Source organism: Orcinus orca, chromosome 14 (genome assembly GCF_937001465.1).
Source record: "Orcinus orca chromosome 14, mOrcOrc1.1, whole genome shotgun sequence".
Classification (NCBI taxonomy): Eukaryota; Metazoa; Chordata; class Mammalia; order Artiodactyla; family Delphinidae; genus Orcinus; species Orcinus orca.
In genome coordinates, this window is record NC_064572.1 from 55,564,313 (window position 1) to 55,591,277 (window position 26,965).

Consider the following 26,965-nt stretch of genomic DNA (forward strand, 5'->3'; position numbering starts at 1 on the left):
AAAGCCACCCCCTCATACTGAGGCTTCTATGGTTTGTTCCAGTCCCCACAGTCAGAACCAAGGGACTAAGGGGTGAGCTACTGGAAAGTAGAAAGCAGTCGTAAGGGAGGAGATGCCACACAGCAGCTAAAAGTCCTATGTTTCAATCCTCAGAACTTACACGAGTCAGGAAACTGGCCCCTTCTTAACATTCCCTCTCGCCATTTTTTTTGTTATTTTTTTAACCAGACACATGTTTGAGGTTTTGTTTTTTCTTTTTTGTGTGTGTGCATTTTTTTTCTTGGAATGGGCAAGGTGGGGTGGTAGCTGAAGAGGGGAAAGGAGAAACTACTGAACACTTTACTACAAACCATGCTGCCTCAGGACACGAAGCACAGATTTTCTTACAAAGGCTGTCATTCTCTCCCCGCTTCCAGGTCCACCATTTGCAGTTTCATTATGGCAACCCCGCCTCCATGTCTATCTTCAGGTACTGCTCTGTAGCATATTTCTGACCCCTCCCTCCGTTACTAATGTAAGTCCTCCTAATATCCATCTCAAGCTCATCTCCTCAGGGAATGCTGATTAACCCCACTTAGTGTTGATCACCAATAACACTTAAGCCCCCTGGACTTCATTAAGTGTTATTCTTTAAAAATACATTTAAAATAGCTTCAGATGCAAATTAGGAAAAATAAGTCATAATGTATATGTTGTAGTTTATACAGTGAAATCTTCCACTACATATTTTTTTTTAATATCTATTTTATTTATTTATTTGGTTGTGCCAGGTCTTAGATGCGGCAGGTGGGTTTCTTAGTTGCGGCATGCATGTGGGATCTAGTTCCCTGACCAGGGATCGAACCCAGGTCCCCTGCGTTGGGATCGCGGAGTCTTAACCACTGCGCCACAAGGGAAGTCCCCCATTACATATTTTAAATATACTAGAAATAGGGTGACTTTTCACATATTGATATGTTTAGTTAGTTTCCAAGATGAAAGATCTGGAGAGGAATCCTGCAACTATAAAGTCATTTTATCAGACTTGTTTTCTTTGCTCGTTGTGATTGCCAGGACTTGCTGAAGTTGGTCCCAGCTTGGAAATTGGCATGTATACTTTTGCACAATGGTTCTTATAAGGACTATGAACATGTGGTCATTGAAAACTGTTTCAGAAAATGTATTGCTCCTGCTATGATGTTAAAAATGGTAATTTTTAAAGGTTATGTCCACTCTACCTAAGTTTAGTTATAAATTGGATGATTTTTAAAGCTGTCTTGTCTACTTCTTGGTGTATTTTAAATTTGAAATGGATCTTTGAACACTTGCACCCTGCTAGACCAGTGGTCACTGGGTTCCTTGGTTTGCCACTAGAGCCATCTCCACTCTGGTATTACTAAGGTGACTTATGTCGTTTGGAGGTAAGGCAAATACTTTGCACTAATTTCCCCCCATCCCTTCTCCATTACTGTCAGCTCCCTAGCCATCACTGCCCTCACTTCTCCAGAGGCAAAGATGATGTAATTGCAGCACCTTTTCCTCTTTCTAACACACAAGATTGAAAGTTGCCCTTGGCAGATACCCTTTGGGATGTTCTTTTGAACTTTTGTTTACTGGTGTACACCATGCTGATTTGCCTGCTATTTTAGGATTACTGGATTGCAGTCTTCTAAGCAACAAAGAACCAAGTCTAATTTATGTTTACCAAAATACTGGTTGTAGTAGAAATTTGTAAGTTTGTGGAATGCAGTATATTAGGATTGAATGACTTTGAGGAATCCTTTAATGTATGCTTTTGAATAAATTTTTTGCGCTTGTAGTTCTTAAAGTCCACTAGAAAGAGAACTGGGGTTGGTTGGTTGGTTTGTTTTGAACCTTCCAAGCAGTAAGAACTCTTCACCTTTCCACGAACACCCCCCACCCCCATCGTTCTCCCTTGCTTCCAGTTGTCCTTGATCCTGATCTCCAGACACCACGCCCAGTAACAAGTTCCTTAGTGGTTCTTAAATAGGGTGCAAATCAAGCGGCCTTCGTCCCCACCGCGGCCCACGTGGGGCTAGTTTGGGGAAGACGCAGCTGAGTAGACAATTTCGCAGGGTGACTCATTCTCAGCACCGACCATCGCTTGTAAACCCGCCAGGGAAAATATGCCAGACATTGTTATGATGAAAACAACTGGGAGGGGTCGGTGGTGAGGAGAAGAAGAACTGAGATAAAATTTGGTCAAATCTACCGTCGCCCTGGAAGCCGGGCGGCGAGGCGGCCGGGGCGGCCGGGGTACCTGCGAGGAGCTCGGGCGGGCGGGCGTGGCCTGCGGGCGTGGCGGCGGGGGGCGTGGAGGGGGCGGGGCCGGCCGGCGGCTCCGGCGGTTGGAAGGGGGTGGAGTTGCCCTTGGAGGCGGCACCGGCCCTGGGCCCGAGGCCCGCCGCGCCCTATCGGGCCCGAGTCGAGTGGCCCCGCGGAGCCGGCGCGCTCCCGCCTGCAGGGGGAGGGCGGACGGGGGGCGCGGGGACCGGCCAGGCCGCGGCAGGCGCTGTTTCTCTTTCACTTTCCTTCCTTCTGAGGCCGGCGCGCTGGCGGCGAGGAGCGGCGGTGGCGGCAGCCGCGGGGTAGGTACCCGGCTGGCTGGAGAGCGGCCGAAGGGCCGGAACTCGGCCGCCCCTGCGCTCCCCGCCCAAGTTTGCGCCGGGAGCCGGAGCGGCACCTCCAAGCACCTGCTGCGGCAGGCCCCGTCTGGAGCCGGGAGAGCTCTTCGGGGGGCGGGGATGGGGGTGGCCTGCCGGGGTCTGGGGGCTTTGAGGTCGCGCCTTACGGTCGGGGGCGGAGAGGGCGGCGGGCGCACGGCCCTGGGAGAGGCGGCGCGTCCTCCCAGGCGCAGCCCCGGCCCGGCCCGAGCGGCGCGTCCGCCGGGCCCTGGCCCGCGCACCTGCCAGGCGGGCGGGGAGGCTTGTGCTGGGACCGCCTAGGGCAGTGCTACCGGGTCCTGCCGGAGGACGAGGAAAAGTTCCCTCCTGCCCCCGCCCCGTCACTGCAAGTACTTGCTTCCTTTAACCTTCTTGGTGACAGGGCTCTATGGGTTAAGATCACAATCCCACCCCGGGTCGGGACTGTGCATGTCCGGTTTCAGAGGACTTTGTCTGACTTTGGAGCTTCGTAGCAAACCTGTGAGAAAGGCAGGGCCGTTAATCCCAGTATATAGAGGAGGAGGCCGAGATCCAGGCACGGATAATAAGTGCCTTGCAGCAGGTCATACAGGGGCTCAGGACCAGAACCCAGACCCCCTGTCTGATAATTACGCTCTTTCTGTTACACCCTCGACACAATTTCCTGAGCGGTTAGGATGATTACTTGCAGAACCTATTCCGTGCATATTCTCAGTGGCGATGTGTCTGTCGATGCAAGATGGAACGATACCTTTTACCTCTCCGGTTGCTTTATATTTAACTTATGAGTTAATAGCTGAGATAGAAAAGTTTTTGTTTATAGAATTAACTTGGGAAATCCACACCTTTTTTTCATGTGGTGTCCTCTAAGAGGACACGTTTGTTGTAAGAAACCTTTAAAACTTTTTAAAGTAACCATATGGACAAGCCATCCTAGACGTTTCTGGAAAAAAAAAAGTTAAAAAAATTAATGACATTCAGTTTTTACAATGTGCTAGCTATATGTATGTTGTCTCATTTAATCGTCACAACTGTAGGAGGCTGGCATTCTTGTTTTCATTTTACAGTTTAAAAAACCGTAAGACTTAGAGACGATAAGTAACATTGCCCAGGTTATACATTTACTAAATGTGACTGGTGTCTGTTTAAGATTTTGCAGTCTAATAGAGGAGATTAAGAATGAATGTAACTGTAAATAAAAATAGAAGGAAAATGTAACAGGAAAGAAATAAGGGTAAAAAAAACCGGGGAGATTACACTGAGGATAGCTTTGGAAAAGGGTTTGAAGAATAGGTAGGCTCTAGATAGGGGAGCAGAAGAGCTCTTTGGATGGAGGGCATAGGACCTGCAGAATGGACTATGGAAAGAGCCATCCTTTCAGTTTTCCTGAGCTTTGAATGATATGTTAAGGTCAGCCTGTGGAGGGTCTTATACGACAAGCTGAGAAATTTAAAGGTTTCTCTGTTACAGAGTAAAGAGGAGACACTGACATTCTTTGAGAAGAGGATCCAAATGTGATAGAATAAACTTGGTAGAACATAAGTTGGGCTGCAGGTGGAGAGGTAATATTTGAGTAGGATGGCTGTGGATGGAATGGAAAAGGACATCCATTTGATTTGATTACCGACTAGGTGTGGAGTACAGAATGGAAATAGGGAACATTTTGATAGGGAGGATAATGGCTTCAATTTTGAATCTTTTAGCTTGTGTTGGCAGGAACTCCTAATAGAGCAGTCAAGCAGATAGTTAGAATGCATTACTCAAGAGGTAAAGATATCAAAACCAGAGTTAATAGCCTCAGGTGTCATTTGTATAGATATGATAGTTGAGGCCTCAGGATTGGATGAATTTGTTATTATTCTGACTTAATCATAACAGGTTTACAAATTAATGTTACAGTGAGGGAAATGTTCTATTCACCTGTTCACCCAGTTTGGAACATGTAATACTTGTTGCTAATACATTGGTGTTAATACAGTACGGGTAATTTGACACCTTTTTCTCTCGTCTTTTTAAAATTACTGTGGAAGAAGATATGGGAAAGCAGAACCACCAAAAGGAGTGATGACCAGCGATCTCATGAGAAGTCTGGATGTTAGTTCTCATGCCTCAGGACATCCAGTTGGGAACTCCACAGCAGCTCCTGGGATCAGACTTTCATCCACTTAATACCCCTGTTTGCCTGAACTACTAGAGCCAGTCCTAGCTAACCACGAATGGCTACCCAGAGGAAACACTTGGTGAAAGATTTCAATCCTTACATCACTTGCTATATCTGTAAAGGGTATCTGATCAAGCCAACTACAGTGACGGAATGCCTTCATACCTGTAAGTGTTCTTTATTTTGTCATCTACCTATCAGAAGTTTTGGGTTACACCACTTCTTTTAAAACTACCACATTTGGGGGTTTTTCCTCTAGATTTTAACTTTTAAAACAATGAGTATTCTGAGAATTAACTTTGAATTTATTTTCAGAATTGAATTTCTCACTGGGATACCAGTGGTATGAATTTTTTCTTGTTTCTTTTTTAGATTGTTATAGTTCACTTTTATCTGATTTTAAAATGTTCTGAAAATCATAAGCAGTTATTGGTTAAACTATAACAGTTTTTTTTTACGTGAACTATTTCAGGTTTTCGCTTTTTAAAAATTTTACTGAAAGAATTAATATGCTCAGAGACTTTTTTAGGATCTGCATACTTTAATTCATTGTGGGTTTTTTAAAATCACTTTATTGAGGTATGGTTGACGTAAAAAAGCTGTACGTGTTTAATGTGTATAACTTGATGAGTTTAGAGATAAGTATATACACATGAAACCATCACCCACATCAATGCCATAAACCTTATCCATCACCTCCAAAAGTTTTCTCTCACCCTCGTTTATTATTATTATTATTGTGATAAGAACACAATGTAAAATCTACCCTCCTAGCAAATTTTTAAGTGTACAACACAGTATTGTTAACCGTGGGCACTATGCTGTACAGTAGATCTCTAGGACTTACTCATCTTGTATAACTGAAACTGTACCCTTTGACCAATAACCAACAGCCTCAGCATCCCCTGGGAACTTGTTAGAAATGCAGATTCTCAGGACTCCCCCAGAATTACTGAAGCGCTCTGGGAGTAGGCCCAGACATCTGTGCTTAACAATCCCTCCAGGTGATTCTGAAGCACGCACAAGTTTGAGAATCACTGTTCTAATGAATGATCATATCTGTGGAACTCCTGACAAGTTTCTTTTTCACCTGTCCTATCAGTAGAGAGACATTTTTATAGCCACTTAGGCCAGTATTTCACCTATTTTTTGTGTTTTTGCCAATATGAATTTATTTTCCTATTTCAATGAAGGTAATTCCAGTACGTTCTAGTTTAATGCCTGTTATGTGCACCAAAGTAGATACTGTATATACTTGATTTCATTTTAGCTTTACAGTAACCTTGGAGCAGTTTGGAGGGGATGTGGGGAGACAGAGAGAGTATAGAGATTATCTTCACTTGTGGGTGTGGAAGCTTAAGAGCTAAGTCACTTGCCCAGTCCCACAGCTTATGAGTAGGAGACCTGTATTCAGCTCCAAAGCCCATGCTCTTTCTAAGATAACCTGGGACATTTTTTTAATCCCCCCTTCAGCTATTCTCCCTCTGCTTAACTTACATACTATTATACCGGTAGTTTTAAACAGGGTTGCAAAAAAAGAATCACCTGTTAGTTGTTAAAATGGCAGATTTTATAAATATTTTACCACAAAAAAAAAGTCACCTAGGATGCTGTTTAAACATAAACTTTTTCACACCTCCACCTGGAGAGATTGGTGGGTGTTGTGATGAGGTCTGGACATGTGTATTTTGGCAAACCTCTCCAAGTGATGTTGATGTATAGTTTTTGGAGGTATTACTGGGCCCATGCTGTTCAGTTACCAGTTAACTATGAACTGTCTTGAAATGCTCATTTACTGTTGCACTGTATCATTATCTAACTTGAACAGTTATCAGTTAAACATCATCAAACAGATATTTATTGAATGCCTACCGTGTGCCAGGCACCATTCTAGGCACAGAGAATAGCAGCAGTGAACAAGGTAGTCAAAAATCTCTGCTGTCAAGAAAGGGGAAAACCAATAATAAACATATGCCACGTTAGATTGTGTTAAATGCTATGAAGAACAAAGAAGGATTGTAGATAGGAGAGTTGGGGTCATTTTATATAGTGTGTCAGGGTTGGCCTCTTTGATATGATGACATTTGGACAGAAACCTGAAGGGATTGAACTCTGGATATATGGGAAGAGCGTTCCGGGCAGAGGGAAAAGCAAGTACACGGCCTTGAGGTGGGAATGCCCTTGGCAAGTTTAAGGAACAGCTAATCAGTGAGAAGGCTATTGCTGCAGGTCAGCTGAAAGATTATGGGGCCTTCAGCCAGGGTAATGAGGTGTGAGATGGAGGCAGGGAAGAGTGATTGACTGTGGATGTATTTTGGAGGAAGAACCAGTAGGATGTGGCTACTCTAGAGTGGGGACGTTGTCTTATACTTTCCTATTTCCCACTACACGAAGCATGGCACCTGGACATGGTCCACAGTCTGTTTTGTTTTGCTTCTTCTGACATTAGTGCATTGTTTTTATAATTGGATTTGTCCGGCAAAACCTGCCAGTTCTGTTTGGCAGATGCGAAGAAAGCACAAATTCTCCAGTTTTTATCTATATAATACAGATTTTATATCTGTTCTTCTGAAAGAAAATTTTCTTTGGGACATAATGAAATCCCAGTATAAATGTTATTTTTTTTAATATAAATTTATTTATTTATTTACTTATTTTGGCTGCGTTGGGTCTTCGTTGCTGCGCGCGGGCTTTCTCTAGATGTGGCGAGCGGGGGCTACTGTTCATTGTGGTGCGCGGGCTTCTCATTGCAGTGGCTTCTCATGTTGCGGAGCATGGGCTCTAGGCACGTGGGCTTCAGTAGTTGTGGCACGCAGGCTCGGTAGTTGTGACTCGCAGACTCCAGAGTGCAGGCTCAGTAGTTGGTGGCGCACGGGCTTAGTTGCTCCACGACATGTGGGATCTTCCCGGACCAGGGCTTGAACACATGTCCCCTGCATTGGCAGGTGGATTCTCAACCACTGCGCCACCACGGAATTTCCTAAATGTTACTTTTTTGAAGGAAAAACAAAAGATTCTAGAAGTATAAACAATAAGTTTATAAGCAAGGGTTATGTTTATGTTTGCAACAGCAATTTAATTAAGGTCTAAAGGGATAGGTGACCGTTTAACAGCTCTTATCATTCTGGCCTGAAAAATCCCTTGGCAGTCAGCAAGCCCCTTTACTGAGAGAGAATGAACATGGCAGAATTGTGATTAAAAGACACAAATATGGCCTCTTTCATCCACAGAGAACACAGAACAGTAGAGTAAATGATGGTGGAGTCAGGCACTCAACTCAGTGTCTTAGGAGACCCGAGGATTCTGTAGTGCTAAGCTTTATGCACTTTCTGGTCCTTGGATTTCTATATATTTCTTGGTTCATATTCATACTGGGGCTTATAGGCAAAAACTGTCCCACTTGCAAAATATCCCCCTATTTGTATTGATAAAATAAATAGTACTGTAAAGCATGTTCCTTAATCATTGGTTGGCTCTATGATGTTACCTGGTTTTCTTATAAGGTGGGACAGATATATGTGGTACAATGATTTGGGATCAGTATAGATCCCAAATAGAGAATATGGCCCAATAGAGAAGATGGCCAAATGGGACAGGAGGAGAGTGAGAAGTGTTAAGTGACAATGAGGTACCCCCAGATAGTTTCCATCTTGACTTTGGCATATAAAAATATCTTATTAAAATAACTTTGTACATAAACTATAATTTTATGATACTATAAGTAAAGAATGGGTAAACAGTAGTTCTTATTATGGAAACTGAAACTCACAATAAAAGAGAAAGATTTTGTTCTTACTATTCGAGTTTGACATGTGTAAATGGAGCTTTATTATTGGTGAGCAGAAGCACGCTTTAGGACCAGTCCCTTTAGAACTCTGGTTCTATTCTGAAGGAATAGTAGTCAAGTTAGGGAGTGTATAAAGTATCAATAAATTTGGATGCTGGTAAGTGTGATGAAAATGAGGAAACAGAATGATGTAATAGCAGATATATGTCAGGATGTTGCAGCAGAATGAATGCCAGAGAAGGAACCAAAAAGAGTGTTTTCTGCAATTCCTGAAGCCATGGGCCCAAGGCCTTCTCAGGCGGGGACATACACGCTTGGGCCTGGCTGCAGTGGAGGTGCTTTGGGGTGGGAGGTGTAGGGATCATGAGTGGCTCTCCCTGCTTTGATATGGATAAACGGAGTCACTTTACTCTTTCAGATTACTCTGCACATGCATCTCGACTCTTTCTCTCTCCTCGAATCAGTTTGTTGATCCCTGTTCTCCCATTAAGAAGTTCGGGAGCTAACACTGCCTGGCTTCCCTGTGGATGTAGAAACAAGGGCCAAAATGACAGCAGACTGTCTGACTGCAGCAGCCCTTGGTGTTCTTAGCACTCAGCTCTGTGGAAGACAGAGAAAGGGGCAAGGCAGTCAGAAGGAAGGGGGAGGCAGAGATGGCAGCGCAGAATGTCCCACACTTCTGACAAGGAGTCGCAAAAAAAAAAAAAAAAAAAGGGCTTATAAAAGGCCCATCTTTAAGTAGGCTCATACCTCAACTACTAATACCAGCTCCCTTCAGCAGACCAAGGACGTTTGATAAAAGGATAATAAAACTTTAAAATGAGGTAAAATTTTAAAATACAGATGAGTTTTCCCTTTAAATGATCCCTTCATGCTAGATGAACTAAATCCACATGTCTATGAGGTAATTTTAACAACCTAACAAACGTGTGGTTTGTTAAGTTACATGTGGTTACATGTCTATGAGGTAATTTTTACAACCTAACAAACCTAAGGAAATAAATTTGTTCACACAAATAATTATTGAATTGTCTAAAATAAAGAATTAGATGTCAGGCACTTTGCTAGCCCGTGGAGTAGCGTGGTAAATAAGATAAATTTGGAACTTAAACTCTGCTGCAAAACTCATAAGCCAAGAAGAAATTTCTACAGGTGTATTTGGATCTATTTTTTTCTATTCTATATGAACTCACCTCCTCTGAGACTTCAACTGCCTATGCTGATGTCTCCCAAATCTTTATTCTAAGCATCAGAATCCCACTGGATGTCCACTTAGATGTCCTGAAGCCTCCTGGAACTTAACATTACCTAAAAGTGAATGACTGGGATGCCAACATTCAGTTGTCCAAGCAAGAAATATGCTCCATGCTTGACTCTCTTTACCCTCACTAACAAAACAGGGGCAAAGTTCTGTCTGGTCTCTCTCTGTAATCTCTCTTGAATCTGTCCCTTCACTCTCATCCTCTGTGACCTTTCTCACTCAGGTCCTCATTCCTTCTCACCAAAGTCCCTGCAGCCCACTTCTAAGCTGTGTCAGTGGTGATCATTTACAAGGGCTTACTGTCTTCATCGCTCAAGCTTCAGCCAACCCAAAATTTCCTAAAGGTACTCTACTGCCCTCAGGATAAATTAAAGCTACGCAGCTGTGACTGATTTCTGCCCTCTCCCTCCCCCCACCACCTGACACACACTGCACACACATGGTTCAGCTGCTTGCTCTGCTTGGAACGTCTCCTGTATGCCTGGCTAGCAGCCGCCCATCCTTTAAAGCTCATCTACTCCAACATATGCCACCTGTCTACTCCCATAGGCCGATTTAGCTTAAGTGTATCCTTAGTACCTGGTACTTGAGTGTTCAGTAAAAGCTTAAATGAATAAATAAATGGTCAATCAGTTGATTAGTTTGTGTGTTTTTCCTTTCCAAGATTCAAATGCAGTGAAAGGTACCTTGAAAGGCATGTAGATAGTGTGGGTTAGGAACTACGGATTTTGAAAAACTGTCTTCTGAAATATAGGTGGGAGCTTTGTGGGTCATGGGTAGGGAGAGGGAGAGACGCAGGATTGGGGAGTAGAGATTGGTGGTTCTAAATTAAGGGATGCTCTATCTCTTGCACCAGGGTCCTGAGAAATTTTTGAGGTTGCTTAGAGTGTATTTGCTGGTGGTTGTATAGGTTGTTGACTTAAAATGAAAGACTTTTCACTTAAACTAAGAACAAAGGAGCTTTGTTCCAGCAGCTAAAATGTGCAGAACACAGTGCATTGGTTCTTAACTCTTTTGTGGCTAGAGGCCTCTTTAAGAATCTGATGATTCTTTCCTCAGAAAAAAGGGAAGTTTATAGACATGGAATTCTGTGGTACAGGAAAAGAAAGCTTTCTTCTTTCTGCCTTTTCAGAAATTATGGTGGTAGTCCCTTAACTAAGATGAATTCTTTGGAAAAACATTGTTGTATTTAGTTTTCAATTTATGTAAAGAAGAAGGGTTAATTGATAATTAAATAGAATTGATGTGACAGTTAAGGGACTTGGTAATTTTATGTAGCACTGTGTAAGAATGAAGGAATAATTTAATCATAAGATGGTAAAATTTAAGTTCTACCATCATTTATTGTTTTTTGAACAAGTATCATAAATACACAAGTATTTAATTAAGGTACAGAGAACTCTTGATATGTTGATACTCAGTGTTTAAAAATCTTATGCCACATATACTTGCTGTTCAAAGTGCGGTCTCCACACCAGCAGCATCATCACCTGGGAGCTTGTTAGAATACACATTCTCAGGCCTTACCACAGACCTACTGAATCCGGATATCTGGGGAGAGGGCCGGAAATTTGTGTAATAGCAAGCCCTTCAGGTGATTTTGTGATTCACTAAAGTCTGAGAAGCACGCTCTGGACCAGACATTAATAATAACCAGCACCTCTAGAAGTAGGCAGTTTGTACTTTTAATCATACAGTAATTGAAGTAAATGCTAATAAAATTAAGATAATGGCTGTTATTTATTGAATGTTATATTGGGGGTCATGGGCTTTATACATGCATTGCCTTATTTAATCTTCCCAAGAACCCTTCTAGTTAAGTCAGTCAGCAAATGTTTATTAGCACCTACCTTGTGCCAGTGATTACTCTAGGCAGTGGGAAGACAGCAATAAACAATACAGATATAGTCTGTCCTCCTAAATTTATGTTTCAATAGAACAGACAGACAAAAAGCAAGTGAATGATGTAATTTTAGATTCTATGTATAACACATGCTATGAAGAAAAATAAGACAGAATAAGGTCTTGCTTGGAAGTTACCATCTGAGCAGAGAGCGTAAGTAATAGGAAGGAGCAAGCTATGAAAAGTTCGAGGGAAGAGTATTTCAGATTGGCATGCTAGTGTTTTTCACAGAGGCAAAACTCAGAAAGGTTAAGTAACACAGCTAATAAGTGCTAGAGCTAGGTTCCTATTCCGGTCTGACTCAGGTACCTCTTCATAATAAATTGGGATATTTGCTAATTTTATTTTTTCTTCTTTCTGCTAGTCTACATTTTCTAAAATTTCTTTAAGCAGCATGTGAATTTTCAAAATATATATAGTAAGCCTCTTCTATGTTTTCATGACTGTATACCTGTCATTATGTACCCAATCAGGATCTGAATTTATTAATAATTCTGAGTGATAGCCATTATAATGAAGAAGAGATATAAATTGAACTTTCCAAGAATGTATTCTTTATAAAATTTGATTTTTAGAGTCAAGACTTACTTGTTTTTAGAGTAATAATCAAAGGCCTAGATAGGAACTGTACTTAAACCTAAATAGAAACCGTACTGGAAACCGTACTTTCAGTAGGTGCAAATATAATGTTCTAGGGTTGTGGTAGAAATGAGGTCACTGGTATAACTGATGTTACATATTTCAAACAATATTTTGGCAGAAACTAGTCATTCATGAAAATGATTATAGTGTTCATTTTGATGATTCTTTTTAAATAGGAAAGAATAATTATAGGCCTTAAACAATCTTGGTGTCATCTATTATTGGTAATAATGTTAAGAAGAATTATATCAGATATATGGTTCTTTTAGCTTTTGAAACTATGCATTAGGTAGTAAAGAATGTTTGAAAAGTTGAGCAAAGATTCATAGTGGACACTGAAAGACAAAACTAGGGGATAACAAATAAGTTGTCTTCTGTATTGGTTTCTGTGAATAAATTATATCTAGGTCAGGATGAGTTGGAACTAATACCAGTGATGGATTGAGAGAAAAATATGTAACCTAAAAACCAAATGTATTCAGAGTTAGAAATCGTGGTCGGTGTACAGGCATGTTTAAGAGTCTAGCACAAAGGTTGAGTGTAAACATTATGAACAAGTAGAGTCCAACCAGTGTAGAGGAGGCAGAAGATAATTTCTGTTTGGGTACTTTGACGATCTATCATATCTACTGGTGTTGTATAACATACTGGGTTTTGCCAGACTTGTGTGTGTATATATATCAGAAATTCAGAAACCAGTGAACAAAGCTATATTCTCTCAGAATGCTCAACTGCTGACATTACTCGGTTAACAGAAAATGATCATTTTATTTTAGAAAATTATGTAGCTTATATTGAATTAACTCATTTTAATTGTCAAGAAAATTACTAGTGAATTCAGAATCTCTTCCCTTGCCTTAGTTGAAAATCTAGGCTGATTTCTGACTTGACTACAGTAGTTCACCTGTAAGTCCTAAAATCGTGGCTCCCTCTTCTATTCCTAACCCTTGTGTCCTCATTTATTCCACAAATATTTACTGAGCACCTCCTCCTCCAGGTACTATTCTGGGCACCTGGGACACATCAGGCAACATAGTAGGCGGTAAGTCAGAGTGTATAAATGACGGTACGCTCTGGTGGTAAATGCTACAGAAAAAGGGAAGGTCAGGCTGGGTACAGGGAATTGGGCAATCAGTGAGAGGGTATGACCACTTAAAGGAAGCCTGTGCTCAGGGTAGGCATCATCAGGAAGGTGGCAGTTGAACAGATTTAAGAAGGTAAAGGAGTTGGCTGATCACATACCTGATCCCAGCCAGTTGGGAGGGAGTTGGACATATGAGTCTGGAGGTGATCAGCATTTAGATCATATTTAATCAGTGAGAGCGCCAAGGGAGTGAGCATAGATGGAGAAGGGGTGATGGCCAAGGCTGAGCCCTGGGCGCTGAGGGGGAGGAGGCAGTGAGGTAGGAGGAAACAGAGTAGGTCCTGGGAGGCAAAGCAAACACATAGTGTCTAGGAGGAGGGACTGGCCGAGTCAGTTGTGTTGATAAGATGGGACTGAAAGGCCCAGGCTGAGCAGCGCAGGCACCATGGATAATCTCGCTGAGCACTTTCAGTGGAGTGGTAAGGAGTGGAAGTCTGGGTGGGTGTGAGAGGATGGAAATGTTTTAATTTCATTGTTTTGATAATTGTACAATGATTATGTAAGTCTTTCACCTTAATGAAGGTAAAGAAGGGGTGAAAAAAGAATGGGAAGAGAGGTATTAGAGAGAGAGTATAGGTAGCTCTGAAATGGAGTGATAGCTGACAAGGGAAGTAGGGTCAACAGAAGTTTGATTCTTTTTTTTAAAGATGGGGAAATAATATGTTTGAATGTTGATGGGAATCTTCAGCAGATAGCAGAAGACTGACACAGGCGAGAGAGAGAAGCAATGGAGCAATGTTCTCGGGTCGTTGGAAGAGGGTCTAGTGAACAGAGCAGAGATTGACACGTGAAAGTTCTAGAAACAGGCAAGACCACAAAATTTAGATGTTAGTGAGTGAGTAGGTATGGTGATATAAATTCTGTTTCCTTTTTTTTTCTTCTTTTGTTTTCAGTAGAACAGGAAGTGAGGTCATCAGTGGAGAGTGGAGATGGGGGAGGATAAGTGAGGGCTTGAGGAGAGAGGAGAAAAGGTATGAAGTATTGGTGAAGAGCATATGGAATTAGGGCATTGAGGGTGACTGCCTGGCAGATGAAGGACCCATTTTTGAGGGTCATGGTCATGAATTTAAGGTGAGAGACCAATCAGCATGATGCATGTTTTTCTCCCACAATGTTCAGCTGTAATCTTGCAGAGCAGAGTAAGCAGAGAGTTGGATTTAGCCAGGGTTAATAGTTTAACTGAGCAAGTATGACAGAAGAAGAGAAGGGAAGACGAGTTGAAGTAGAGCAAAGCTATTTAGAGTCTGTGTGAGGAAGTGATTATTCTGATTGGTCATGGAATTTATGTTGATAAGGAGGGGAATGAGATCATTATTGCACTCACTGACCTACTAGAGTCTGCCCTCACCCCAGAGTCCCACTTGACTCCATAAGCCTGTCTGTGGAAGGCCCTCCTGGACTTCGTGGTCTCCTGACCTGCTTGGTCTCAGGTTCCCCTAGGGTGCTGAAGCCCCAAGACTATGTCCTGATCTTGTCCAGCAAGCTCTGCCTTGCTGCCTGTCCCTCTGTCCTGGCAAAAACAAGAATAAAGCATTCTCCTCAGTAGAAAGTAATGCTATCCTTAGTGTTCTCCATGAAATTGCAACTCATGTAGGCCTTTGAAAGAACTGTGCCACGTGTAACGTAAGATGTTCATTAGTTCCTTATGTGAGTAAAACTAGGAGATACTGTCTCATGGAAGCAAATTACAGCTATTCTGAAAAAATTTAGAAATAATGTCAGTTTCACATGTAAATATGTATCAAAAGCAACAAACTGATATCTCTTCTCTCTGCAGATGCCCACAGTTTACTTATAAATTGTTAGTAGATAACAGGCAAATTTTTCAAAGGTGAACTGTATCAAATGAGTGTTATTAAGAAGGGCACATAAAGATAGTGATGTGCTTAAGGAAGGAGGAAAAAATATGCTTCTATGTTGACAGATAAAACCAGCACACTCAGGTGATTTTAACGAAGTCAGCCTTTGATCACTTTTAATAAACAGAGCATTACTAATGAATGACATGACCAAGGACATGAGAGAAAAGACTGTTATTGTTTTATTATCAGTGATAGCAGAATTGGTGCTCAAGAAGAGAAATTTCTGTAGATCACTGTGTCATTAAAAGCTGGGAAGTTAGCTTTCTATGAGAGATGTGGGCGGACCATACATCCAAGATAGCAACAACAGATGGGCTTTGTACCTGTTGTGAAGAACCCGCTCCCCTCAAGAACTTGAAAATAAAAAAATAGGATAGCCTTTTAATAGTTAAACTGTGGAATCAATATAAAATGGTGCTTCAGAGCAGGTATATGCAAAGTGATCCGGAAGAGAGACAACAGGGTTTCTCCTAGACCAGTGGGACTGTGCTAGAATTGTATTAAACATGTAAAGTTAAGGAAGGAGCATATAATGTGAAAGTGTTGGTCAATCTTGGACCCTCAACCCCAGAAAAAGAAGTATCATACATGCAAAGATAGGCAGTTCCCATTCAGGTGAAGCAGTGTGCCATAAATATCATACTTGAGTTGCAAGACTATCTCTAGGGTGAACATGGCTGCAGAGGGTTAATTACCAGTACATGATAGATACTTCAAGTTCCATTAGCAAGGTCATCTGTTATTTAAGACAGATGCGTCAAACTAATCATGGTCTGATGCCACTCAATATTTGGTTACTGATTTTGATGCATATGATTTTATGCTCATCCAGCAATCTAACTTACAGTGATAGCTCATATTTATTAAATATAAGTTACCACTCGCTTACACATTTTACATATATTATCTCATTTAATCCTCCTAAGAACCCTGTGAGGTAGATACCCTTGTTATCTCCCTGTACAGAGAAGCACAAAGTAATTTGCCTAATGGCAGAACCTGGGATTCAGATCCAGCTCTCTGCCTCGAGATTATCTTTTATCTAGAACAACTGTGCCATACTGCCTGGGCTTCTCATGTAAGTCTGCATTATAGAGAGAGAACACATTCATCGCATATTCTTTTGATTATGTTTTGTCCTGTGTCAGTGATTCCCTAATGGTGAATGAGAAAGTGGCTTCTGGTTAGGATTTGGCAGAGGGCCAAATCCTGGAATGGGGCAGCCTCACTGAGGCACTAGCCAGTAAGGATTTTGTGGCTGGGTTTTCCCAGTTGTCTTCTGGCTGCTTCAGTGAGAGCTTTGCACAGTTAGAGTCCTGGTGCTAATCTCCCAGAGATTTTGATTTAATTGGTCTGGGATGGGGACCATGAATCCGTTCTTTTAAAAAATCTCATTGGTGATTGTGGTGCCCATCTAAATTTGAAAACCACTGCTTTAGATGGCACAATGACTCTTTCCCTGCCAACCTGTATAACAACCTAGTTCAAATCTAAGACATGGTAAAAGGAACAATTTCACTTAGTAAGCCTTGGGCAGAAGTTTAATGATGGTTGTGATGAGCTAAATATAAAGAGCAGTTAAAAATATGAAATCCTGGTGCTCGGGACCAAATGGTATTGATTTTAAGATGTGTTGCATAGTGGTTTGGATTTTAGGCCTTGAGCTGCACATCCAGCCTGGGGTTGGGTGCCATGTCTGCTACACAGCTGGGCAGATGTGGGCAGCCTGCTCAGGCTCTCCGGTATCGCATTCCTCCTTTGCCAGAGGAGGATGATAGCAGTCCATACAGTAAGCCGTACAAAGCCCTGAGCCTGATATTTGGTTAATGCTCAATAAATGTTGGCACTTGTTACCATTTAAGTGTTTTTGCAACTGGGGATATCTTTGGTGAGCCTAACTCCCTTTCTGACCAGGTGTTTCTGCTGGCTCCAGCATCTCTCTGTAGAGTGGCTGGTGAGGATGAAGTCTCTCCTTGGTCTCCACACACAGTCTTAACCGCAGACTGGGACCTTTTTAAACATCATTCTTGGACCAGTTGAGTTAACCAGTACAGCAGTTGAGCAGTTAGACAGCTTAGTGTTAAATCTTTAAGATATTTTTAAAATGTGTTTTTCAGCTCGTATAAAAACCAAATTATAAACTAAGAATCAAAGGTCAGTTTTGTAGTGATGAGTTTTTTTTTAAGCGTCTAAGGGAAAGCAAATTCTCATTTTACTTTTTTTTTTTCCAGTTTCAGTGAAGTTCTGGCCTGTATTTCCTCAGGTTCTAATTTATATAAGTTTGTGCTTTATTTAACAGCTTTTAAAAGCATGTGAGAGATGTATTTTCTAGAATTTTTTAATTTAAGGACTATATAAGCTACCTGAAAGGGCTATTTTGTGCAAAATATTCATTTTAAAAGGAATTCAAATTCTACAAGTGGACATATCTAAGGCTCCCAAATTAAGGGATAAGACATTCTTTTTCTGTATGCCTTAGATGTATAGATATAAAATTAGAAGACAGTGTAGCATATAGGTATGCACTGGATAAGACAGTGGGCTCTTGATTCAAATCCTGGCTTTCGCCACTTACTGGCTCCATGATTTTGGGCAAACTGCTGAAGTTCTCTATTCCTTTTCTTCATCTGTAAGAGGCCTAATAATATTACCTAATTAATGGGGTTTTAATGAATATTAAATTATGAAATTGTGTCGAATTAAATATATTTTGAAGTGTTCGGGTGGTACCTGTTACATAAACCTTTTTTTTTTTTTTATAAACCTTTTAATTGTTAGTGATTATGATGAAAATGATGACATCCACCACCAAATCATCTGAACAAAAAAGAAAACTAGAGTAAAAATATATTTCAACATCTTAAATTTTTCTCTTAAACTATTTGAAAAAAATTTAATTAAAGACAATTACGTGCCTTAGCCTCTGTAAAAAAATTTTTTTAATTCTTTTAATGTAATATTTTATGTAGTAAGGTTAATTCCTATGCCCTATGGGATGGCTTATCTGTCATGTTTACTTGGTGGTCAGATTTAGCAGAGATGCTAAAGATGTTTTGGGGGGATGGTATTTCTACATTACATTCTTTTCCTTTGTAAAGTTAAAAACATTTTTTTAATCTGCAAAATTTGATTTCATATCAGAAATCCTGGATTCAAGTCTCTGTGCTGCCATTCATCAGGGAAGGCAGGTTACCTAGCTTGTAAAAACCTCTTCTTCATCTGCAAAAGTAGAATAAGATACTGTATCTCAAATGTTGATGTGAAAAATAAATTCACCTCCTGATGGGGCTTTCTATCTCCCTCTGTTGAGCACTATTCAGTAGAAATAAAATGTGAGCCACCTGTGTAATTTTAAATTTTCTAGTAGCCACTTAAAAAAAAACAAATGAAATCAGTTTTAATATATTTTATTTAATCCAATGTCTAAAATATTATCAGTTCCACATGTAATTAATATAACATTAATGAGATTTTTTTCATTCTAAAAATCTGGCATGTGTTTTACACTTACAGCACATCTCAACTTGAAGTAGCAACATTTCAAGTGCTTGGGAGCCACATGCCGCTAGTGGCTATCGTGTTGGACAGTCCCGATCTAGAATATAGATTAATATTCCCCATCAGCATCCTTGAGCACTGGGGCTGCCTTGGCCTTAAGCAGCCTTATTCTTGAAACTGTGTGCACCTCTGGACAAATGAGCCTCACATTTCTTTCTTGAACAACCTAGATTAGTATCTTTGCCCCTGGGAGGATAGGCTCCTGCCCTTAGCCTTTTGGCTGACCTAGATGAAGACTTGCTCTGGGCATGTCATGTGCCTCTCTGTTTGGCCAAGGCCGGTAGACAACCAGGAATTCCTGAATACCTTGAGCATGATAAACCTTTTGAACGACAGAGCCCCAGGGCAGGATCAGAGATTCAGGACAAGATCAGGCTTATAATACCCCTTCATTCTTGCCTCTTATGTGTACTATTTGCCTTCTTTCCCAAATTTCAGAGATGTATCTAGTGTCCCTGGGAAAAGAGCAAATACCAGCAATCTGCAAAAGAATTCAGCTTTTTTTCCTTCTACCTCAGTGTGGCTTAGCAAGGCAGCCGTCCCTCCCAAACATTAACTTTTTAAAAGACATTTAGAATGTTTTGGAGGCCAAGAAATTTGGAGGACAGATATATTCATATCTAAGCTTTTTCTTTTTTAAGGTTTTCTAATACTGTCTTCATCCAAATTTTGTGAGAATTATAGTAAAGGGTTGTTACCCTAATAGCTGTATGTCATGGTAAAAAGAGGTAGAGAATAGGGGACTCGGGTGTACTCTTACAACAAAAAAATCTGCTCAGATGTTACCTTCTTAGGAAGTCCTACCCTGATCACTCGTAGCTAACATAGCTACGAGCCCCCAGCACGCACGTGTGCGTTCTCGTGCTCTCTCCCTCCCCCCTCTCTCCCCCTCCCTCCCTCTCCCTCTCCCTCCCTCTCTCCCCCCTTCTCTCTCTCCCCCCTTTCTCTCTCCCCCCTTCTCTCTCTCGCCCCTCCCTCTCCTCCCTCCCTCCCTCCCTCTCTTTCTCTCTCTCTCTCTCTCTCTCTCCCTCTCTCTCTCTCTCTCTCTCTCTCTCTCTCTCTCTCTCTCTCTCTCTCTCTCTCTCTCTCTCTCTCTCTCTCTCTCTCTCGCACACACACACACACCCACTCTATCATTTTTGTGTTTGTTTTGTAAATATCACTTATTACTAACTAAAATTCTTTCACTTCCCAAATAGAATATAAGCTCCATAAGGGTATGGACTTTGTTTTGTTTACCCCTACACCCCCAACTTCTAGTACAATGCTTGGCTATTGAATCGATGAATAAATAAGTGAAAGGAAATACCAAGATACTATTCTCTGTATGTACTGATAATTTTAAAATTATTTACTGAGGAGAATTCTTCCCCGACCATTGTTGCTCTGACCAGTATGTGTGATGTGTTTGAACTTTCAGACCTAATCTCAGTGGTAGGAATCCTAGTGTGTACTCTTGATCAATTGTTTACATAAACTTTTACTTGTTTTAGATAGTGTGGGGCTTAAGGAGGGGGGAAAGTAGTTTGTAATGGAGTTGTAAAAGGGGGAGCTGATCAGTACCAGGTGAAAATTTAAGATTACACAGGGTAATAAAATGGAGGAGCGGGTATTGGAATAGGGAATTGGACTGAAAAACTCTTATAGTTCAGATGCTGTAAATATGTCAAAGGTGTTTGAGCAAGACAATTGATAGGTAAGAAGCTTAGGGAAAAGGTGGAAGAGATTCATAACCAGAAAGATTAGTATTATTTGGAGTATTATTTGGAGGAGTGGCAGGCTGTATAGGCTTGTGGCCAAAAAGCCACAAATCATATTTTTGTTGTCTTTGTTTATAATCTTTATTTGAAATCTTAATTATCCCTTTCAGTTTCTCAGTCATTCTTTCGGTTTACCTCTTGTGCTTTTGTGCCAGCTTGATGTCACTACCCATACTTCGTGCCCCTTGGAATTATGGTATCTGTGAGCACAAACTCATCATACTCTGCACAGGCCAGAAGTTCCGTTGTAACTCTTGGCTAGTCCCAGGAGCACCCTGCCAGTAAAAAGTAATCCAGACATACTGAAAACTCTCAAGTATTATTAAGAACTATTTATGTTGCATTCAAATAAACTTTTAGTAAAAGAAATAAATGCAGACTTACCAGCTTTTTTTTAATAATATGTATATTTTTATTTTGCTATCCATCAATTTTGCTAATTTATCCAAGATCCCCGTGGATACCAAAATCTTCTGAGGCTCAAGTCCCTTACAGTTGGCCCTCCATATCCGCGAGTTCCACATCTGCAGATACCATCAGTCGTCTAAATAGAGCTACATAGAAAATCCATGGTTTCGTAATTAATAATTTCACACACATAAATATTTGAATTTGAGATTCTGTATGTTCAAAGCTTACGTTTATGAGTACTTTCTAGCCCTATTTAATTTTGAGATAATTTTAACAGAATATTTTTTTCATATTTCCAGTTTGGGGGTAAATTTCTAAAATCTCTAAAGATAACATACTAGATTTTCAGGTTTTTTCAACATTGCATGGAAAGTGAATCTTTAATTTACACAGATTTTGTGCTTCAGATTTGATTTTTATTTGGAGAAGAAAGGATGGGCCTGACTTACCAGCTTCTACCTTTCCTTGTTCTACTTCTTTAAATGAAAACCCTATCATTTTATGTAAACGCATCAGCTTTTTTTATAGTGCTATGAATAAATTGTTTGGTTTGTGAATATATTTAAAAAACAATAAGCAAAATAGTCTATACTTTTTATATTGTGGCAGTAGGCTTTATTTCAGTTGGTTCTTTTCTATAGTGTTATAATTTTAAGGTTTTATTGATTAAAGAATGGTATTTTACATGTAGTAGATAATTTTTAAGGACTATTTCTAATTACATTAAGTTCAAATGATGCATTTTAACCTAACATCTTTTTTCTTCTCAGTCTGTAAGACTTGTATTGTCCAGCACTTTGAAGACAGCAATGATTGTCCAAGGTGTGGCAACCAGGTTCATGAGACAAACCCGTTAGAAATGTTGAGGTACGTAAATGTAGTTTTAGTTCAACTAACTTAAATTATATAAACTCTTAATTTTTATTATGCATCATATTTGTTAGCGCTTTGACTCAGTTAATGTAGGTTTTATGATTTTCATTTTAAAGCATTTTATTTCAATTTAAAGTATTTTATTAAGAGGACATGAAAAACAAGGCTGTGCATATTAAATATTTAAGAAACACATTTCCAAGTTAAAAATTATAACTTTATCTCAGGCTCTGAGTTACTTTAGTTGTAGTTATTTTCAGTATTTTAGATTTATTTATTTATTTTCGCTGTGTTGGGTCTTCGTTGCTGCATGCAGGCTTTCTCTGGTTGCAGTGAGCGGGGGCCGCTCTTCCTTGTGGTGTGCGGGCTTCTCATTGCGGTGGCTTCTCTTGTTGTGGAGCACGGGGTCTAGGCACATGGGCTTCAGCAGTTGTGGCTCACAGCTCTAGAGCGCAGGCTTGGTAGTTGTGGCACATGGGCTTAGTTGCTCCACGGCATGTGGGATCTTCCCGGACCAGGGCTCGAACCTGTGTCCCCTGCATTGGCAGGAGGATTCTTAACCACTGCGCCACCAAGGAAGTCCCCTATTTTCAGTATTTTAATATTCTACAAAATACTCTATATTTGCTGAGCTACATGGTAGTGGAAAGGGGGCAGACCTGATGGTCAGGGATACTAATCTTGATACTATTAATTTTTAAAACTGTATCATATATTCAAAAAGAGTGTACAAACATTTATGTAAAACTTAAAAGAATTTTAAAAATGACTACCTTTTTACCATTTACTTACTGGTATAATCATTATACCAAATAAATAGTAATAATATAAAGAAGTATAATCATATATTTTTAAAGATAGAAGTGCTACATAAGATCCTAATCCAAACCCTTTTTCAAGATTAGAAATTGAGATTTATAGAAGTGACACAACATTGCCTAAGGTCCTAGCAAACTCAAATGTTACTTCCCAGCTACAAGCCAGGTGTCCTCACCACTAAGCCCATTTTCTTCCCACTGTTCCTACCATAGCTGTACCATAGATCAACTGTGCAATCTCAGGAAAGTACCCATTGAAAAACAGAATTAGATATTCTCTAGAGAGCCCTTATTAACTTCATCTCTATGTGATGTTTGCCATCATTCTATAAGTCTGGATTTGTAAGTCTTACGTTTTAGACTTCTTTTCTATGTTAGTACCTATAGTTGGAATAATTTGTCTATAAGTAAACGTCTGGCCCATTGGTTTTCAAAGTGTGGTCCCCAAACCATTAGTATCTTATTAGAAATGGCAGTTCTTGGGCCCCACCTCAGACCCTCTGAATCAGCAACTCTGAGAAGGTGCTGCAAGTGAGGGGCATCAGAGGTATGAAGGGAGGGACAGATGCCAGCTTTAAATAAAACGGTGAGGATAGGCCTCATTGAGAAGGTGAGATCTGAGCACAGAATTGCTGTCTCTGAGGGAATTAGCCGTGCATAAATCTGAGGAAAGCGTGCCTGCTCCAGGTCAGGGCAGCAGCCAGTGCACACGGCCTGAGTCAGCAGTTAGGAGGGCACCTGCAGCTTGTCTGAGGAGCAGCGTGGGAGCCTGGGTAGTGGGCCAGGAGCTCAGAGATTGTGGACCTGATCTCTGACCTGAGCAATTAGAGAATGGGCTTGTCATTAACTGAGATAAGGAAGACTAAGGATAGAGCAGGTTTGGGGGACAGGTAGATGGGGAGTTTGGATTTGGACAAGTTGAGTCTGTTAATCATTTCAGAGAAGAGAGAAGTTGGCAGGTGAATATACAAGTCTGTGATTCAAGGGGAGAGGTCTGGCTGGGGTTAAATATCTGGCAGTCTTCAGCGTGTAGACAGTATTTAAAACTGTGGGACTGGATGAGATCATGCACGGGTGTGAGTGCAGAGAGAAGAGTAGAGGACCAAGGATTGATCCCTGGAGCATTCCAACATTGAGAGGTCAGGGAGAGGAGAAGAACCAGCAAAGGAAACTGAAAAGTCACAGTCAGTACGGGAGAGGGAGGATGCAAGTGTGTGGCTTGGAAGCCAAGCAAAGAAGAGGGAGTGATGGACTGTGTCTGATGTTGTAAGGGGAAGACAGAGTTGACAGTTGGATTTAGCAACTTGGAGGTCATCAGCCTTGACAAGAGCACTTTCAGTAGAGCTGTGAGGCAAAAGCTTAACTGGATTGTTACAGGAGAGAAAGGGAGGAAGAAGAGTTAAAAACAGTGAGTATAGACAACTTTCTCAAGTTTTGCCACAAATGGGAGTGGGAGCAAAGAAATGGGGTGGTAGCCGTTCAGAGAAGTACAGTCAAGAAGGGTTTCTGTTTTGTTGTGGTATGGGAGGAATAATGGCATGTGTGAAGGGACTAATCCAAGAAAGAGCAAAAAGGTAATAATAGAGTTGGGGAGAGAGGGCATGGCTGAAGCAGTGCTCTTGGGTGGTTGAGAGGGAGTGAAATCTAATAGAAGAGGCTGGCTTCCTACAGGTCATGTATAGCAGCAGGTAGGAGGGCAGAGTAGACATGGGTGCAGATGCCATAGGTAGATGTGGTGGTCAGAGTCTGCAAGTTTGTGTCTCACTGAGGAGAAGGTGTTTATCAGCCAAGAGTAAGGGTGGAAAAGGCGGGTGTAGGGGTTGGCGAGAGAAGAAAGTGTGTTGTCCAGGAAAGTAAGAGAATAAATGGACTGGGAAGTGTAGTGTGAGTCCTGGCAACCTGAAAGGCGCACCTGGGTTGTAGTTACGAATTTGAAGGGGTGTGGTTGGGCTTTCCAGCCCATGGGTAGAAGGTGATGGAGCGCTGGATTGGACTGGTGGTGTGGTTACACCACATGATTTTGAGCAAGTGAGGGAGGGACAGGGGAGTCCAAAGTGCATGCAAGCTGTGGCTCTAATGACTGCTGTGGGGTAGTCCTGAATGGACGGCGAGGGCAGCGAGAACATGACGTTGGTGAGGGGTGATGTCCCGCGGGGACAGGAATGGAACTAGTTGATTCCTGAACTGTTTGTGCATAGTAAGAAGAAAATTCTTTCAGAGAATTTCGGAATGGGTATGTAGCAGATGAAGAAAAGAAAGCAATTACTAACGCCAGGGAAAGAAAAAAATTGAAGGAGGGGTTATCTTTAATCAGAGTACACTGTGAATATTTAGATAATCCTAACCATGTAAACACTCATTATTTTTAAAATGACAGTAAGACTATTAGGAAGATGAGAGTTGGGAAAACGTATGTTGGGAGGAAAGGGGCATGGCAGGATGATATCAGAGAGCTAAACCTTTATCTCCCACAGAAGGAGGTCAGAAAGACCTAGACAGCAGAGAAAGAATGGCTTTGTTTTTTAATCTATCATCCGTCTATCATATATATAGAAATATGAAAGTAAATACTAGACAAAACAGCTTGGATTTGAAAGCAGTTGCCCCTGGGGTTGTAGGAATCAGGAACAGAGAGAGCGGGGCATAAAAATGTTGTGTTTTCATATAAGGTTACAGGGAAGTTTGATTTGTAAATTATACATGTGTATTACATTGATAAAACAAATATTAAGGAGAAGAGAAATAATACTTCTCTTAAACACTGCTACTATTAAATAGTCTGGGAAAACTCTGTGAAGGAGTTAGTAGGTAAGTCCTGAAGAATCAGGTAACATCGGTTTGGTTGGAGAGTAGGAACTGGAAAAAAGTATTTGAGCCAGGATGAAGAGCATGAGGGAGGAAAACAGATTGGAAAAGGCGAGGCATTCTTGAGGATAATTGAGTAAGTCAGTTGGCTAGAGAAGAGCAACAAGAGAGCAGTACCAGTTACAGTTTGCAGGTTGAACTCAAGTTATATAAACACGTGAAGCCAGGTGGTAGGAAGAAATTAGTTCTCGAGCAGGCAAATAATGATCAAATTAGTGCTTAAGGAAAATTCACTGTGAGCATGTCAAGGTAAAGGGAAACATCTCTATGCTGTCCTCTAAATAAGGTGGTAATTGAGGGAACGGAAGGATGGGAATGTGGAAAGACCGGGTGGGAGAAACATTGAGAAGTAGCTGTCTGGGGCTTGGTGAGTAAATATGTGAAGCAGGAGAGACAGGTAGGTTAAAATAATGCTTGCATTTTGAGCCTATTTGGGAATGATATGGTATCATTTCTAAATTTAATTTTTAAAAAGTAAGACAGGTATTCAGTATTTTGTTGAAGGAGACTAGATAAGAGAGTCTTGACATATATGAACAAAAGGAGGTGCTTGGGATATTCAACATCTGTTGGAAGTATGGAACTTGAGCTCAGCAGAGAGATGCAATGTGTGTTTGTATATATATATGTTATCTGCCTATATGTTAGTTTTGAAGTCACAAAAGTGGATGAGATCTTCAAGGAAGGCAGCCTGTAGAAAAGGTCAGAGGGTGCAGAGAGCAGAGCAAAGGAGAATACTCAGATGTAGAGGTAGTTGGAAAAAGAAGAATATCTTGGGGACAAAGGGAATTGATAGAAAAAAAGAAAAATCAGGAAAGGAAATTTTCAAGGAGGCAGCGTCAGGCAGCACTGATAAACTGCTGCAGAGCAATGAGGAGAAAAATGACTTTAAAAGTAAGATTTTTTTGGGCTTCCCTGGTGGCGCAGTGATTGAGAGTCCGCCTGCCGATGCAGGGGATATGGGTTCGTGCCCCGGTCCGGGAAGATCCCACATGCTGCGGAGCGGCTCGGCCCGTGAGCCATGGCCGCTGAGCCTGCGCGTGCGGAGCCTGTGCTCTGCAACGGGAGAGGCCGCAACAGTGAGAGGCCTGAGTACCGCAAAAAAAAAAAAAAAAAGAAATAAAAATAAAAAAATTTAAAAAAAAAATTAAAAAAAAGATTTTTTAAATTTTAGCTCTCAAAAAAATTTTAAATCTATTCATTATGGAAGTTATGGATGATTTGAGGAGTTCAGTCAAGTAAAAGAAGCAAAAATATGAGACGGAAATAATGTCAACT

At 41.0% G+C, this 26,965-nt stretch overlaps 1 protein-coding gene across 3 annotated transcripts in view; it reads left to right on the top strand.

Moving 5' to 3' along the window:
- The first annotated feature begins 2,395 nt into the window (after positions 1-2,395).
- PCGF5 (polycomb group ring finger 5) overlaps positions 2,396-26,965 on the top strand; it is a 65,761-nt gene continuing 41,191 nt past the window's right edge. For 2 of the 3 annotated variants that reach the window (XM_033404869.2, XM_033404872.2), the window contains exons 1-3: positions 2,397-2,588; positions 4,676-4,970; positions 21,902-21,998. In XM_033404869.2, the coding sequence (XP_033260760.1) occupies positions 4,859-4,970; positions 21,902-21,998 (209 nt within the window). In that variant the 5' untranslated portion in view covers positions 2,397-2,588; positions 4,676-4,858. Of the gene's footprint in view, positions 2,589-4,675; positions 4,971-21,901; positions 21,999-26,965 lie in introns of all 3 variants that reach the window. The other variant, XM_049696606.1, reaches the window with a different exon arrangement.